We start from the raw sequence: 16,791 nt of genomic DNA, 5'->3' as shown, positions 1-16,791 counted from the left end.
CCTGGGGCGCACTCAGCACGCCGGGGAAGGAGCCCCGCGCCTCCCGCTCCGCTCGCCTCCGCCTACCCTCGGGGTCCAGGGTCAGCCCCCAGCCGTCCAAGAGCAGCTCTTCGGCCAGCGCCAGGCTGCAGTTGGCCTCCAGCAGGCTGTAGAGCAGCGCCGCGTCCATCGCGCCCGGGAGCCGCGCGCCGACAGGGCGTGTGAGTGCGCGCCCGGCGTGGCTGCGAGGGACTGGGTGCCAGAGTGAGCGGTCCCGAGAGCGCCGGGTCCCGGCCCCTGCCCGCCCAGCCCCGACCTGCCGGGCAGCCTCGGAGCGCTGCGCCCTGCCGCCCGTCGCTGCCAAGTCGGGACCCTCGCGGAGAGGAGCCGCGGAGCGCGCGGAGCCGCGGGTCCACCCGCTCGGTCGCGGCCAATGGCGGCGCCAGGGGGCGGGGCCGGATGGCTCCAGTCGGCCGGGCCCAGCCTCCAGCCCCCCGGCCACCAGTCCCCCCCGGTCCCCGGCCCTGCCCCGAGTCCGCCTTCTCAGGCGCGGGCGCCGTCCAGACGAGGGCGGCGGGGATGGACCAGGTGGGCCTGGGGTGGTGGAAAATGGCCCGTCCGAGGACCGCAGGCCCCGGGGCTGCACGGGGCAGCAAAGCGCGCTTGCCCCTGCGCTGGGGAGCCCCCCGCGGCATCCCTCACCGGGAGCCAGGACTGGGCGGCTTGACGCTTGAGTTTCCTCTCCTAGAGCCGGGGCACTGGAGACGGGAGGCGGGGGAGAGCGGAGAGTCCACGTGCAAGTCTGTGCTCTAGAAGAGCCCCGGTGGCCGATGGGAAGGAAGTGGACTGGAGGGGCTTTGAGGGCAGCAGGGAGGCCACGGAACAGTCTAGCGAGATCTAGTGGGCTTAACGGGTGAACACTTGTCCCAGGCGGTGGGGCTGGGACGGAGCGGTATTTCAGAGGACGGCTTGCTCTGGTGAAGACGGATTGGAGAGAGGGGCGGGTGAGCGGGTTCCAGCAGGAGCCAGGAAGGCAGGGATAGCACCACGTCTTCCCCTTGGGTGACTGGGGAGGGGACAGTGTTGCCATTTAATGAGATGGGCAAGTCCAGGGGAGAAATTGGCTGAAATTATCTGGAGGACTTCAAACACCCTGGTCTTACTCTCCCGGGCTCCAGAGAGAATAAAGTGAGACGTGAGAACCTCTCTCTGTTCTTGGCTTTGGGCAGGGCCACCTGAAACTACTTTCCATATGTGTGTGTGTGTGTGTGCGTGTGTGTGTGTGTGTGTGCGCGGGCGCCCACGCATGTGCGTATAGTACCTAAACACCTTTATATGGAATTTGCCCGTAATGTGTTCTGATTTCACTGTCAGAGTGCGCAAGGTGGGCCGGCTGCTCACGCCTGCTGACGGGGGTGGGGGGGGGTGGGTGGGGGGTGGGGGGGGAGGGGGGGGGGATCCTGGCTCAGGAGGCAGGGCCTGGGTGTGGTACTCGTCAGCTCAGGCTGGATTCTGGTTTTGCCTCTCTCTATTCTCCCTGCATGTTACTCCAGTTCCTGCCCTCCCTTTTGGGGCTGTTTCTCCATAAGGGAAAGGTTCTCTGAGGCCCCTCCCATCCCTGAGAGTCTCTGGTTCTGAGTTTTGAGATGCAAAGGCAGAGGGAGATGTGCATGTGAGTGTGTGTTGAGTGTTTCTATCTTTAGACGGCAGGGAGAGCTGGGACCCAGTCCCAGCTGGGCTGGAGGTCTCAGAGGAACTAGTCTTGTCCTCCCCCTTGCCGGTCTCCTCTGGGGACAAAGCTGCCAGAGAAGGTCAATAGCACCCTGAACCAGCACTATGCCCTAAGCAGAGAGAGGGGGAAGAGGCAGGCTGGGCTGCCTTTATGTGCTCCGGTTTCAGCAGCCTCCGTATTAATGCTTCCGTCACTGCCCCGGCAGAGCCAGAGAGCACTGAGACCAGGGATGAGCACTGGACTCTCTCCAGGGCTTGCTGATTGGCAAGTATAAGGTACAGATCAGCCAGCCAGCCTGTCCTCTGCCTCTTGAATGGACAGTTAGAGCCCTTGGCTCAGCTCTGGGCATCTGCAGAGGCAAAGATCCCTTGGTGTTCATAACAACCATTGCCAGGAGCAGGGGAGGATAGGTTGAGTCCCAACCCCAGCCTAAGATCTGAGTCTCAAACCCAACCCTAGGCAGAGCACTGTCCCCAGTCCCGGGCGAAGCCCTACCCCACAGGGTCCCACATAGGCCAGAATGTGGCAGGCAGGGTCAGCCCACGTCTTCACTGGGAAATAGTCTCATTCATGCACAAAGGAGGGCGCTCCACACGTGGATCGCAGTACAGGGGGAAAGGGAGACATCAAGCTTATGAATGTGCTTGTCACCAGAGCCACCACGCAGGGGAATTAGCTATCTTGGGGTGTGGGGAGTGCCCAGCGACAAGAGGCCAAGACTTCTTGCCCCACGTGCAACTTTCTGCAGAGCAGAATGGCCTGGGACACTTGGATCGTTCTTCACTGGGAGAGCACATGTAATAGAGATTCCTCTGGGAAGTGACTATTTTAACAGTAGAGCCAAAAGATGTTCTGCATCCTGATGGACAGTCAGGGCCCGAGCACAGACCCATGGACCCAAGGTGCCCTGGCTTCCAGGATGAGGGGCATTTCTTCATGGACCTTTTTACAAGCACAATTGTTTGTTACCCTAGATGTGACAGAGAGGAAACAGCTTTGGAACGAGTTGGCTTTTATAGCTCACTTGAGTGTTTGAAAATAGGTGAATGAGGAAGAAATTGTAGAGAGCTAAAAATTTCCTCAATTAGGTTACATCCAACTGCAAATAAAGTCTGGGCCTTTTTGCTAACTAAGGAAGCAGAGGCAGAGGGGAGGCCCCTGGGACGGAGAGGGGCTCTCACGCTGGGCACTGGGGGAGAGGTATTGGGATGGTTGTGTGCCCCCAGGCTGGTGAGACAGGTTGCAGGTAAGTTCAGGGAAGTGTGACACCTGCGTGTCAGGAGCAGTATGGGGTGAGGTAGGAGCTCCTGGCCCACCTCTGACGTCAGCTGCAGTGGCAGGGGACAGTTTCAGACATCCTGGTCCTCCAGAGGGCACAGCCTAATAGGCAGGCAGAGCGCACTGGAAACACGCACAGCATCTCACGGTCATTGCCTCCACAGAATCACCCACTTCCTCCCATTCATCCCACCATCCATCACATGTCAGCTGGAAAACAGGGTTTGAGGAGATAGTCTGTCTCTGCCTCTCTGAGGGGCGATGCCTGGTCAGACGGAATACACAAGGAGTGGGCAGGTCCGGGTCAACGCTGTGGGGTTTTCTGGGCGTTTTCATGGGTCTGCTCAGGGCATGGAGTCTTGGGAGAGGCCAGAAGGTGCCTTACGCTTGTCTGGTGGCACTGAAGATCGTGGCCCCAGGGCAGACGCTTCTCCCCTACACATCCTACGCCATCCTGGCACAGGAGGGTGGCCAAGGGGAGATGATATCTTCAAGTCCAACCATGGGCCAGGCTGTGGGATCAGGAAGGGCCCTCAGACACTTTCCAGTCCCACATTCTCATTTATAGGTGGACAAAGGGAATTTCTCCCTCCGACCTCTCCTGGGCCATCTTCAACTCTGCAGCAGCCAGACTGGGCTCCCTGTTTCTTCCACTGGGCAGCTGAAGTGATTTTTCTACAATTAAGGTCATGGCGTTCCTCCTAAGAGTGGCTCCCCATTGCCCTCAGGATGGAGCCCAGCTTCTTTGGCAGTGCAAAGAACACTCTTCAAGATTGTCTATCCTTCCTGCTCTCCCTCCTGCCAACCTGGAGATGCTTTTTGGAACAACTTGTCATTCCCTGGAACCATTGTATACCCCCACACTTTTGCATGTGCTGTTCCCTCTGCCGGGATGCCCTTACCGCTCTACACTCCAGTTAGCCTAGCTGACTCCCGCTTGCCCTTCAAACGTTCAGCTTGGCTCTCCCCTTCTTGGTCTTGTCTGGGTTGGGTGGCCCTCCTCATTGCCTCCATCTCTTGGGGCTGATCTATATCACGCCAAGGTTGTTAGTTTTTTACTGTCTCCTCTATCAACCCATGGCTCCCTGAGGGCAGGGCTGGCCATGTTCACTGACTGGTCCCCAGCACCCATCAGAATGCTCTAGGCCTTGGCAGCAGCTTTGTCTCCCTGACCAAGACTCTTTTCCCATTTGACCAGCCTTGATGTGTGTGCGTGTGTGTGTGTGTGTGTGTGTGTGTGTGTGTGTGCACGCATGTTGGAATGGGGAGTTGCTTTATTTCAGGGGATCCATGAATCCATTGGGATCCTTATGTTGCCTAAAGACCGAATAAATAATATGCCATACAGTCTATGCCCTAATAGGTGCCTCTGTGATGAACAAAACAAATAATCCATTTAAAGCCTGTCTGAAGTCTCTTGTGGTTATGTGTGGTTTTCCTTGATTTGCACCTCAGAGGCATACAATTTAACTGGTCATAGCCTTTGACTTATGACCACCTGTCATCGTTAGCCCACACATGGCCCAAATTTATTTTATTTTAATTTTTTCTTTTATGGAAGTTTGGGTACAGTGGTAAATACACGGAATCTATCACCAAATCCAAAACTAGATCGTTGCCAGTCACTTCCATATTTATCTAAATATTCCTTCCCCGGAGGGAACATTTTCTTGGACATTTCATTGATCATTCCCTTGCTCTTAGTTTTTCGGTTTTATCATATGTACGTATGTCTAAAGAACAGATTGGTTTTACTTGTGTCCGCACTTTATGTTAGTCATGGTCCATTTTCTCAATCGGTGGAGATCACTGAAATCATGAAAGGAGATCATTTTCCTGTGGGAACCTCAGGTTGAAGGGCATCTTTTTTTTTTTTTTTTTTACGTTTATTTATTTTTGAGACAGAGAGAGACAGCATGAACAGGGGAGGGTCAGAGAGAGAGGGAGACACAGAATCTGAAACAGGCTCCAGGCTCTGAGCTGTCAGCACAGAGCCCGACGCGGGGCTCGAACTCACGGACCTCGAGATCATGACCTGAGCCGAAGTCGGATGCTTAACCGACTGAGCCACCCAGGCGCCCCGAAGGGCATCTTATCTGTCTGAGTCCCAACCTAAGGGCATGGTGAGTGAAGGAAGGTGAGTCCCACCACTGCTGCTGCTAGGAAGCATCATCAGTGATATGGTGGAGGCATATTTCATGACGTGGGAAAGCGCTCACCCTGAGTTATAAGACCAAAAAAGCAGGTTACAGAATTGTGGACACAGGATCATCCCAGTTTGGTCAAAAAACATGGGGCTCTCTAGACCGATAGACTCCTGGGGGATATAATAATAAAAATTCCCAGATGGTGGGATGATGAGTCCTCGTGGTGTTCTTTGATTTGTAAAAACATCCCCCCCCAAATTTATATTAATGTAATGTACCCCATTTACAAATGGATGAATGATATTATCAGTTACGTAGGGGAGGCCTATTTGGAAAAGTTGAACCCCTCCCCACTAGACTCAGACCCGTATCCACCAGGGGTCAGGGGAAGGTGAGGATCTGTGCCATGTACCGGAGAAGGCAGGGGGTTTGTTGATAAACCAGTGTTTCCTTCCCGACAGCAGAGAGCTCTGGTCGGGGACCCCCTGAAATAGGGGTCTTTCATTACCTGGCTCATGGAGCATGCTGGGTGTCTCCGTGACCTCTCGTTCAAACTCCAGAGTAAGCCTCTGAGCCTGACTTAGATCTGTTCCTAACAGACAAGGAAACTGAGGCTCAGACGGTCTTATGGGCTGAATGGCTGAATTATGTCCCCCCCAAATCTATATGTTAAAGTCCTAACCCCCAATAACTCAGAATGTGACCTTATTTGGAGACAGGTAATGAAATTAAGACGAGGTCGTCAGTGTCGGACCTCATCCAAATGTGACTGGGGTCCTTGCAAGAAAAGGAATCGAGAGGTGCCTGGGTGGCTCAGTGGCTTAAACGCCGACTTGGTTTCAGCTCAGGTCATGATCTCACAGTTCGTGAGTTTGAGCCTCACGTGGCAGAGTGCAGAGCCTGCTTGGGATTCGTTCTCTCCTCTCTCTCTCTCTCTCTCTCTCTCTCTCTCTGCCCCTACCCTGCTTGTGCTCTCTCTCTCTCCAAATAAATAAACTTAACAAAATTAAAAATGAGTAAAATAAACAAAATTTTAAAAACAAACAAGAAGAAGAACCAAGGACCCAGACATGCACAAAAGAAAGAGCACGTGAAGACAAAAGGGAGGAGATGGCCACTGCAAGCCAAGGACAGAGGCCTCAGAAGAAACCACCTCTGCTGACACCTTGATCTTGGACTTCTAGCCTCCAGAATTGTGAGAAAATATATTTCCCCTGTTTAAGCCACCCGGTCTGTGGTATGTTACATCAGCCCTCACAAACTAATACAGATGGCTTAGGTGACTCAGCCATTGCTTCTAGGTGGAGAAGGCGGGACCCAGACTTGGGTCTGTCTGACCCCTGCACTGAAAGGCAGGCTGGTAACAGGGCCGTTCTCCTGGACACCTGACCCAGGCTGCGTGTGGGGCTGGGCCCCATTGCTGGGCAGCACCCTTACCTCCTTGTTGCCTTGCCAGCAACTTCAGATCCTGGGGCCCTCCCCAGGCCTCCTCCTTCCCTGCTGCTACCGTGGGTGCAGACCTGAGACCACCACGACACCAGGCAGGGCTTGGGGACTGCTCTCCAGAGCCCATGAGAGCCCAAGGCTTTTCTGAGCTCCGCAGGTGGCTGACCCTGACTCCAAGTCGGTGGGGGGGGGGGGGGGGGGGACTCTGAGGAGTCAGAATTCAGAGGCCCAGCTGCTGTCTTGCAAGTCCTTACCAGGAGGTGACACCTGTAGCCACGGCAACCAGAGAATGTGGTTGACATCTTCTGCCGGTCTTGCTCAAGTTTATAAACAGAGGGTTACCTCCTCCTTGGGCTCTCGAATGCCAGCCCGGCTAGCTTCCGTTACGTGCGGGGAGCTGGGAGCTGAGGGCTGGAGGAGGATGTCCAGCCAAGTCCTTCATCATCAGTGAAGGGCCAGAGCCCCAAACGGGGAAGGGGCCTGCTCAAGGACAGAAGCCGGCATCCGCCACCCCACATGGCTTGGGCTGGTCCAGGAGAGCGACCTCCTCCCTCCTGGCCCTGAGGCTCACCGTTCTCTCTTGGGGTCTGCCCCAGGGTGGCGGCGGTGGGCTTACCTGAGAGGTTGGCGAGAGTCATCACTGCCCGGCAGTATTGCTCCAGCATTGCCCACAGGGGCTGGTCTATGGGCACCTGGCTTGGCCCGGCAGCCTAGGGGATAGGACGGATGAGGGTCAGAGGTCAGGCCCTGGCTAGCCCCTGTAGCACCCGTCTGCTCCCCTTACCCGGTTCTGTCACTCATGCATGCAGCGGAATGGCAGCCTGGCCTGGCCAGGAACCCCAGAAAGGTCTCAGAAGTGTTCCAGTGCAGCTTGACCTCGGAGGCAGGGATCTGTGCTTTCTAGCCCCTGGCATCCAAAGCTCTCCTCCTCAGGACGGGATGTGCCCCGTGTCCTTCGGTCAGCAAAGCCAGGTGGGGAGTCCATCAGCTGTTTGTTTACCTAACAAATATTTGTAGAATGCCTGCTATGTGTCTGGCCCTAGTTGGAAGACCCAATGGCTGTCCTTGGGGTAGTCCCAGGCCAGGCAGGGATCCCCTAAACTTAGAAGGTACAGAAGGGAGGGGAGGAGAGGAGACAGTGTAACTTTGTTTCCCTCTCACACAGGGAAACAGGCAGTTACAACAAAAGGTGTCTCCCCGTGGAAGAGATTTCCCTGGATTTGGGAAAGCAGGGAAGGCTTCCTGGAAGAGGTAGCACTTTGGGGGCAAGCAGAAGAATGAGTAGGGGAAAAGGAAGGGACCACTGTGCCAATGTGGACACTCACCAGGGAATAGACATGGTTGTTGCTACCATGGCAATTCCATCCAAAAGATAAAAAACCATCCAGGATCCCATCTTCTGAAAACACCATGAGAATCGGTGCTGGTCATGGAGGAATAAAGTAAAGGTGGTTATCTCTGCCCCTGAGGAGCCCATCTTCTGGCGGGAAAGAGGGATGGGTGACCAAGTTGCTACAGCATCGATAACTTGCTGAGGTGGAATGGGGTAGCATCTCGGAGAAGGTCATGCTGATGTGGGCTTTGAAGGCTGAGTAGGAGTTTGCCCAGCTGACAAGGATGGTGCCGGGAAGAGCATCCTAGGTAGAGAGCACAGCATGTGCAAAGGCAGAGAGTCTGGGAAATGGCGTGAGACTGAACGAAAGTAATGGACTCTAGAATTCTAACTCTTGCATGCTATTTCTCCCAAGGGCACCACTTTTCCAACCCTGTGGCCTGTGTGTGTGTGTGTGTGTGTGTGTGTGTGTGTACGTGCACTTGTGTCCCCGTACGTATGTGCGTGTATACGCAAAATGACTTCTGTGCCTCTCCCAACCCTGACATTCCTGATTCCAAGATTGTAGAAGGCACTGCCCACCAGTGGGCAGCCCCTCCCCTTTCCCTGGCCAGTCACATGTTCTCTCCATGACAGCTGGGTCAATGTTTGCCCCGGGATGTCCCCAGAGCTAGAGCCCAACAGCCCTCAAACATCACGTTCCCCACATCTGGCTCGATCCATTTCCTGTGCCGGGCCTGGAGGCTGCACGTTTAGCCTCAGCAGGCTGGCCTGGAGCTCCTAATAAATGACCCCACCTGGCCAGATGGGTTTACACTGCCTGCTGCTTCTCGGAGAGCCGAGGGCAGCAGGGATGCCATTCATAGGGAGTCACTGCACCTGGGACCAGCCAACTCTCTCCGAGGAGGCTGGGTACAGAAGGAGGTGATGGGGAGCAGAGACATGTGTGCGTAAGGTGTATGTGTGTGGGGTATGTATTATGTCTGTGTAGCACCTGTGGTTGTGTGAGTAGTATATGTGTAGGGTGCATTGTGTGTGTGTGTGTGTGTGTGTGTGTGTGTGTGTGTCTGTAAGGGGCTCTCTGGGCCATGAGCTGGGAGCTCTGGTCTCTTGGCTTGCGGGACAGACACTGGGGGCCACGGCCTTGCTGTTCACATATCCCGGAGGCTACTGGGAGCTTTCAGCATCAGCTTCTCGGGCATCAGGAAGGCCTCGCTGCCCAATGAGTCCCTGCCAGCAGTGAGGTGGGCTAGGAAGGAGAGGGGACACTCTTTGTCTTGGGATCTCCGGAAGAATTCTGAGGCCCCACACTCACTCCCCTGGATCTGGGGAGATTGTGGGCTCTAGGCCTGACCCATCATACACTTCCCAGCCCCCTTCTTGTTTGAGAAGCAGCTAGTAATGCCCTCCCCAGGGGGGACAGAAGTTCCAGGGAGTCAGCCTCATCTGGAGGTCATGGCAGAGGCAGTGCTCCACCCAGAGGTGCGTGGTGTTGCTGGTGGACCTCCAGGCTGATCAGATTTTGTGTCTTAGATGCAAGCTCCTTCTCTCAGAGCCCCCCAACTGCCACGTTTTGACTGCATCCCTCAGCTGTCTCATGTTCACCTTTGGGCGGGCAGTCTGAATCCCTGGCTCTGAGCCCACAGACGGAGGGGCGGGGTCAGGGCATCCTCACTCGGGCAATGCGGGGCTGTCCCTGCATCAGACGCTATGGTCTCAGGCTGCGGCTGGGTCCCCTTGCTGCACAGAGCACTGGGGCGCAGGTGACCGTGCTCAGTATTGACGTGTGCCCTTCAGGCGTGGGCAGCATGGGCGAGCAGCTCAAAAGAGGTTTTGGAATGACTCCCAGATCTGGGTTCCATCTTCTGTAACTTCTCCACCGGTCCAATAAGCTGGCACAGCTAAAGATGTTCTTTCTCTTCAAGGGGGCTGGCTGGGTGGATCTGACTCAGTTCAAACCCATGACATCCCCTGCTGCTGGCGGCGGTGGTGGGTGGGCAGCGAGGAGGGAGAAGAGGCCGCCGCTCTCTGGAAGCACACAGTGGCCCCGGGAAAGCAGAGACACGGCCATGAACAGTTACACCTCAAGGCCTGGGCCGTGGGCTCTCGGAGCAGCTAGGCTGTAAACATCCCCATGTTCAGGGCTCCGGGCATGGTGCTTGTTAGCCCTGTGGCCTTGGCCAAGTGACTTAACTTCTCTGAGCCTCGCTCTCCTCATCTGTAAAATGGAGACAATACAGAGCCCATAGGGCTTTGGAGTACATTAAACAAATGACTGTACGTCACGAGTCTGGCATATAGAAGGCATGTGTCAAATGGTGGCCCCTGTCAAGGGCTTGAGGAGGGGTCCAATCAGAGAGCTCAGAGATAGGGGGTGGGGGTTCAAGCCCCACTGTGGGGAGTTCCAAGGCCCAACTCAAGTCCTTCTCCAGAAAAGCTTCCTAGAACCGTGTGTCCCTCCTTCCCCACCTCTCTCGCCAGCACAGATACCCCTCAGCTTTCAGCACCCCTCCCAGCACTGGGCCCTGGCAATGCAGCCTGAAGCCCCCTCATTGGGCACACCGTTCAGCAGTGCCCAGTCAACGCTGGCTGGGGAAACTCAGGGCTCCGTGGAGGGCTGGGCACTGGAGCTCAGTCCAAAAGCATGGAACCAGGGTCCAAGGTAGGGGGAAGGATAAGAAGAGCAGAAAGAGATCCCCGAGGCAGGAGCCGAGCAAAGGCTTGGAGGCAGGAAGGCACAGGGCCTGCTCAGGAAGCAGCCGGCCTCTGGTTTGAGGATGCCATTCACAGGGCAGAGGGAGACAGGAGAGAAGGAGAGGCTTCTTTAACCTGAAATCAGCACTCACAGTGGGCCGCACACAGCTCTCAGGGCTTCACGACAGCTCATTTGAGCCTCACAACAGCCTCTGAGGTAGCTATAGATAACCCCATTGTACAGATGAGGCAACTGAGGCCCAGAGAGGTAAAGTCATCTCCCAAGGCCGTGCAGCAAGCAGGTAAGGGGCGGAGGCAGGACTGGACAGCCAGTCTGGTAGGCTGTGGCCTGGTCAGATACACAGAGAGGCGTTGGTCCTGGGTGGGGAATTAAAGGAAGGCCTGTGGTCCACAGATGCCGAGAGTATCACACAGTCCCATACAGGGTGGCTGTGGGGCTTAGGAGGCCACTCAAGTAAGAAGCTGTTGTCACCTGTGCGGTGGGGCCTATAGGCAGAAAGCTGGGTCACAGGAGGAGTGTGGGCGGACCCAGCCAGCCGGGCAGGACCTTGCACATGAAGAGGTTTGGGCTCTATAACTTATTCTGAGCTCCCTGAAGACCCACTATTTTCTCTTCTGCAGAGAACACTTGAGGCTTCTGTACCCAGCTCTTGGGTGTCCTAGGGGCAGAGAGCCACCCTCCACCCCTCACCTCTACCCAGTGAGACCATAGGTGGCCCACATCTGTCTGGTTCGCATCTGTGTCCCCAGTTCTCAGTCCAGAGCCTGGCACATGGCAGGTGCTCAACAACTGTTTGCTTGGACGGACGGACGAATGCGACCACAGTCCCATCAGCCAGGTGGAGCTGCACCCCTACCCCCAGTTCTGGGAAGCTCAGGTTCTGGGCTCTCTTCCTGCTTGTCGGATTCCTTCTCTCTCACTTTTCACTTTGAGGCCAGCCAGTTCCTGGTTCCAGCCTCTGCGTGTCTGGAATTGGAAGCCTTCATGTTACAAAGGGCAGGGGAGAGGCCCTGGCAGGAGGAGGCAGCAGGTCAGAGCCAAGATGCCAGCTGCTCTTCTTCCACCTTGGGCCCTGTCCAGGCAGAACCTGTGCTCCAGGGACCAGGCAGGCCTCAAAGGTGTCACCTCCCTGGAGCCACGGTGTCGGCCCAGCCTGGTGCTGCCTCCTGTTCTGGCTACAAAGCTTCGTCTAAATTTAGCCCCTAGTCTAAGCCTGGGAGATTTACGGACCACAGGTCCTGTGGCCAGGCTGCCAGTCGCCAGAGAGGAATGGGGTGAGCTCCCTTCCTGCCTCCTCCCTCTCTGCCCAAGGTCAGGGAGGACTCCTCTGGGAGGGAGAGGATCCCTCCCCACTGTTTTCTCTCATTCACTGGTTTCACTGAGCCTGAGTTAGGGCTAGAGGAGGAAGAAACTCAGCCCTGAGAGAAAGAGGAGAGGAGGATGCTGGAGATGGGGAGAAGGTGGGACAGGGGAAGGGGGGAGGAGGGGGAAAAGGAGGTGCTGGGGGGATGGCAGGAAGGTGAGAAGGAGGGAGACCCTGGGCGCTGAGCAGACCCACAGGAGGCAGTACTGGAGTTGAGGCTGCTTGAGGCAGAGGGGAAGGGACCAGAGGTCATAAGAAGGAAGTAGGCCATTATTTTCTGGAGTATCTGGGCAGGCTTCCTGGGAGGGGAGACTAGATACTCAGTTCTAACTTACCAGGTGCTACACTTCAAGTGAGGACCTCAAAAGCCCCAGCAGCTTCCTGTGGGTCCTCCCATCCCTGAGGGGTCCAGCAGGTGACTCTTCTTAAGATGCCCACTCTCCCATCCAGTTCTAACAGCCAACAACTCCCCTGGAGAAACTTCCAGGCCTCTTTTTACCATGTGCTCTCTGACAGCCTGTGACTCTCTCTTCTCCATGCCTCACCCTTCCTATGCCAAGCTCTGGGCCCTCACGCAGATGTCTGAGGATGGGGGGACGTGTAGGATGGGGAGGCCCACTAAAGGGGGAGGCAGCTGGCCAGCAGGAGGCCCTAGAACAGGTCACTAGGCCTCAAATGATCTCCTTACTTATCAACTCACCTTAATGTCCAGTTGACCTAAAAGTCACTCCATTCTGATTTGTTTTAGTTTCTGAGTGTCCTAATTAAATTCTTGGAGAGGGAAGATAATCTGGAGTCAGGCTGCTCGGTTTGAATCCTGACCCTGCCACTACCAGAAGAGTGACCTTGGGCACGTGACGTCACCTCAGCTCCCTCATCCATAAAATGGGAGTATTGATGGTCTTCTCCTCTAGGGATTTTACAAAGCTTAAAGCAGGCAATGGGTACCAGGACTTAGGACAGTGCTGAGCATGTGCTGAGCCCAGTGTAGATGCTAAATAGAATAAACAAAATAAGCTTATTGGATAATCTATCCTTCCCTCTGGTGGATTTGAAATGACATTTTAAAAAAAATTAGAATTTTGAAGAAAGCGACTTTAGACAAACTGGCTGAGGATTCCTAATAATGGCTAAAATCAGATAAAAGTAGAAAATGGCAGCTAAGAGGATACAAAGTAGTCCTGTAATTCGTAAAGTGCTGCAAATTTAAGACTTACCAGGAATACAGAATTCGGTAAGCAGTGCTCTCAGACAAATTGGTTTTTTAAAAAGTACATAAACATCAACAAAGTGGCAAGAAAAAAAAAACCCAGAAAGATTAAATTAGATGATTGGCTTAGTCAACTACTCCGAGAGTAGTTGAATTTTAGGGAAAGGTTATTACGATTTAGCTCCTGGCAAATGGCCCTTGAGACCCCTGCCCACACCCTGCAGACCCTGGGTGTGTAGCAGAGGTGTGCAGGGCCCTGGCCTTAGTCTTGGGGAGGGCTATGCAGCTCAGGGAGGGTCCAGGCTTCTGGAGCCAGGGACTTTTCTTGTTGCTGAGCCTCCTTGGGCCAGAGCCCCCCACCAGAAAGCAGGACCTGGAGTAAGAGGCTGTTCTGAGACCTTGGGGGTGCTACCCAAAGGTCCAAGAGGCTGAACCCAGCCAAGAGGAACTGATAGACTCCTGGGATCTTCACAGAGGGTAAGTCAACTACCTCAAAAGGTTAGAATCAAGAGTTGCAGGATCCAGCGGCCATAGTACTTAGCCTCACTCAACCTCGGTTTCCACCTTCCGCCCTTAGCCCAGCCTGGTGCACGAGATAGGCTTCATGATTCCATGCTGCCACCTGAAGCAGCTTCCCAAAGGCTTCGCAGGGCAACCAGGAACACCAAGGTCAAGGCTCAGCTCCTCTGGGCTCTTGCAGTGTGGGCTGGGTCCAGGGGTCTGCCCCACTAAACTGCCAGTTGGAACTTCCACAAAGGCAAATCAGGGCAGCCCCCTCCCCTACTCAGGAAGCTTCCAGAGCTCCCCAAGCTTTTAGGACAGAAATCTGATCCCACCAGGGCCCAGCAGACCCCAAAAGCCTGGTGCCATCTCTTCTCAGGGTTGGGGCTTGTCCGGGGCCCTCACCCATTACTTGCTTTCCCCTTGGCCACCTTCCAGGGCTGCCCCATCCCTACCCCTGCTGTCCCATCCACCTCCACCAGACTTTATCATAACCCCCACACACTTTTCTTAGTTCCAAAGACCAGAGTTTATAAAGGCACACTTACTCCTAGCCATTATTTTCTTCCTGCCGGTGCCTCTGGCTGGGCCATCAACTCCAGAGGGCAGGAGCCCTGGGCGGGTGTTTTCACCTCCTTGTCCCTACCACGCATCATCCTCCTTAAATGCCAATTCAGTAAACGAGAGGGCTGGAGACCTGGCTCCTCCTGCATCACCTTCCTTCCCTACCGCCTGCTCTGGGTCCCATGTTCTCTTTTCACAGTGAGCAGAAATCTCAGAATAGTTGGACGAGGACCCAGAAATAAATTCTGTTACCACAAGGAAGCCTGTACTTTAGGGCCAGAGAGATCACAGTTCAGTTCCTCTCCAGGAGGTTATGTGCTGAGCAACTTTGGGCAAATGACTAATCTTCAGCCTCAGGCTGAGGTCTCCCTGGGAGGGTCTGGTTGACTCTAAGGGGCTACAGACTGTTGCCTCTGAGCTTCTCAGTTCTGACACCCCCAGAACCCAGGGGACCCTCCCACAGACTCCCTCCGCATTGGCCTGGCTCTGGGGCAGGGACCAGAAAGCTCTCCTTGGCTCACCAGCTTATGCAATTGGCATCATGGCCCCCAGAGGGGAGGGTCAAGGGGCAGCCCTGGGCCTAACATCCGGCTCTCTTGGAAGGCATGTATCTTGAGAACACGAGGCAGGAGGCAAAAAAGAGCTTAAAACTCAGGGGATGTGGGGTGGGGGAAGCAGGTGAGAGTGAACCCATCCCACAGCCTCTACTCATCCCAAGTATAGACTTCAATGTCGTTAAAAGAACCTGGCAGATTTCAGGACCATCTGCCCATGGGGGGGCACTGACCACCCCTCTCCTGCACCTGACTGGACCCACCGGGAGGGCAGGGCCCTTAGTGGCATCATGCCTTATCTATAGTGCCTGGCACAAAACCATAGCTGAATTTACTGAGTGCTTACTCTGTGCCAGGCACGGTGCTAAGAGCTTTACTCTATTATCTAATATAACCTAATATTATCTCAACTATTCCTCATGACAACTCTATCCAGTAGGCACTGATATCACCTTCATTTTACCCATGAGGAAACTGAGGCTTGGAAAATTGGAGTAACCTGTCCGAGGTTACACACTAAGCGGCAAAGCAGGGATTTGAATCAGGTGTGTTGGCAAAGCCACTTTGCCACAATGGATGCCCACTATCTCTCTGTTGAATGAGCGTTGAACAAATGAGTCCTCTGTGTATATACGGGACATGGCGACCCAGGCAGTCCCAGAGGCTGGCGTGTGGTACAGTAGGGACAAGACCAGGTTTTCTGACTTCTAGCCTGGTTCTTCTCCCCTGCACTGCGTGGCCCCGGGGCCCCTCTTGCCTCTCTGAACCCCTTTAATGTCTTGGCTCTTCATGAGAAGTGTGACTTAGGACAGATGTCCCTCCTTCTCTGAGCTTTGGTTTCCCCATCTGTAAAATGGGGAGAGGGTTAGAGGTGGACTCCTCCTGCATCTGTTTCTGGGAACCATTCCGTCCCAGCCTCACCTCCACTTCTTCAGCTCTTTCTGTATAGTCCCATCCCCCCTCCACCCCTGTACCCACCTGTACACCTTGACTCTGGCCACAGGCAGGGGTGGGGGGTGTGCCCACAGTTTTCAGAAACCCTTGGCTAGATTGGTCCTCCCGGTGCCTCCTCCTCCTCATTGCTCAACGGGGACTGGGGGTTGCTGCTTTAAGGCACTGAGAGGAGGGTAGGCAAAGGGTGGCAGGAGATGGGGGGCACAGCTCTGGTGGGAAGGGCCAGAACTGAGGCGGGGTGAGGAAGGGTGTGATGGGAAGATGGAGAGGGACCCGCGGGGGAGGGTACAAAATGGACAGGGGATAGGGAATGCCTGGACCTGCGGACGAATTTTTGTCCTAGAAATGAGTGTCACCTGGAACACTCTGCCCATCCATAAGGGTTTCCATGTCCCATCCTAGTTGATGTTAGTTTCATCTCCCCTCCACCTGCCCCCCCCATCCCCGCAGGAGATCTATCTGCACCCCCCCATCCCATACAGGGATCCCCAGCCTCAACCCGGCCACCAAGTCCTGAGATCTCCCCAACCCAGCTCCTAACTGGGCTGAGTGAAACCCGGACCAGTAACTAACTGAGCAATGAGACCCGCCTCCCACCCGGGAGCTCCGCGCTCCCGGGCGCCCCCACCCTGAGCCTGATCCCCATCTCCCTGCACTTACTTTGAGCAGCGGCGGGAGGAGGCAGAGCAGGCAGAGGAGGGGGTGTCCGGCGTGGACGAGGCGTGGGGGCCCCTTGGGACCCCCCATGCTCTCGGTGGCTCGGGAAAGGAGCGCACCTCTCCTGCGCGACGGTCCCGCCCAGCTTGCCCCTCCCCTCTCCCCCCTCTCCCCCAGCCGGAGCCCAGTAGGCCACCTCCCTCCCTACCCGCATGCGTTGGCCCAGGTAAGGCCCTGGGCCCAGGGACCATTCTCCCCACCCCCACCCCCACCCCAGGAGGGCGTGACACCTCCCCACAGCCTGCCCCTCCGGGTTATTTATAGCGGGTACCGGGCAGCGGCTCCTGCCTCCGCAGC

At 55.5% G+C, this 16,791-nt stretch overlaps 1 protein-coding gene across 2 annotated transcripts in view; it reads right to left on the bottom strand.

The window, feature by feature from the left end:
- CRHR2 (corticotropin releasing hormone receptor 2) overlaps positions 1-16,574 on the bottom strand; it is a 45,715-nt gene extending 29,141 nt beyond the window's left edge. The window contains exons 1-2 of one of the 2 annotated variants that reach the window (XM_086693310.1): positions 16,438-16,574; positions 7,199-7,292 (exon numbers count right to left, since the gene is read on the bottom strand). In XM_086693310.1, the coding sequence (XP_086549436.1) occupies positions 7,199-7,292; positions 16,438-16,524 (181 nt within the window). In that variant the 5' untranslated portion in view covers positions 16,525-16,574. Of the gene's footprint in view, positions 1-66; positions 421-7,198; positions 7,293-16,437 lie in introns of those variants that run through there. The other variant, XM_086693313.1, reaches the window with a different exon arrangement.
- Between the last annotated feature and the right edge of the window lie 217 nt (positions 16,575-16,791).

The sequence above is a fragment of the Puma concolor genome, chromosome A2 (assembly GCF_028749965.1).
Source record: "Puma concolor isolate L17-30 chromosome A2, mPumCon1.1.hap2, whole genome shotgun sequence".
In the NCBI taxonomy this organism is placed as follows: domain Eukaryota; kingdom Metazoa; phylum Chordata; class Mammalia; order Carnivora; family Felidae; genus Puma; species Puma concolor.
This window is presented reverse-complemented; position numbering and strand designations above follow the sequence as displayed.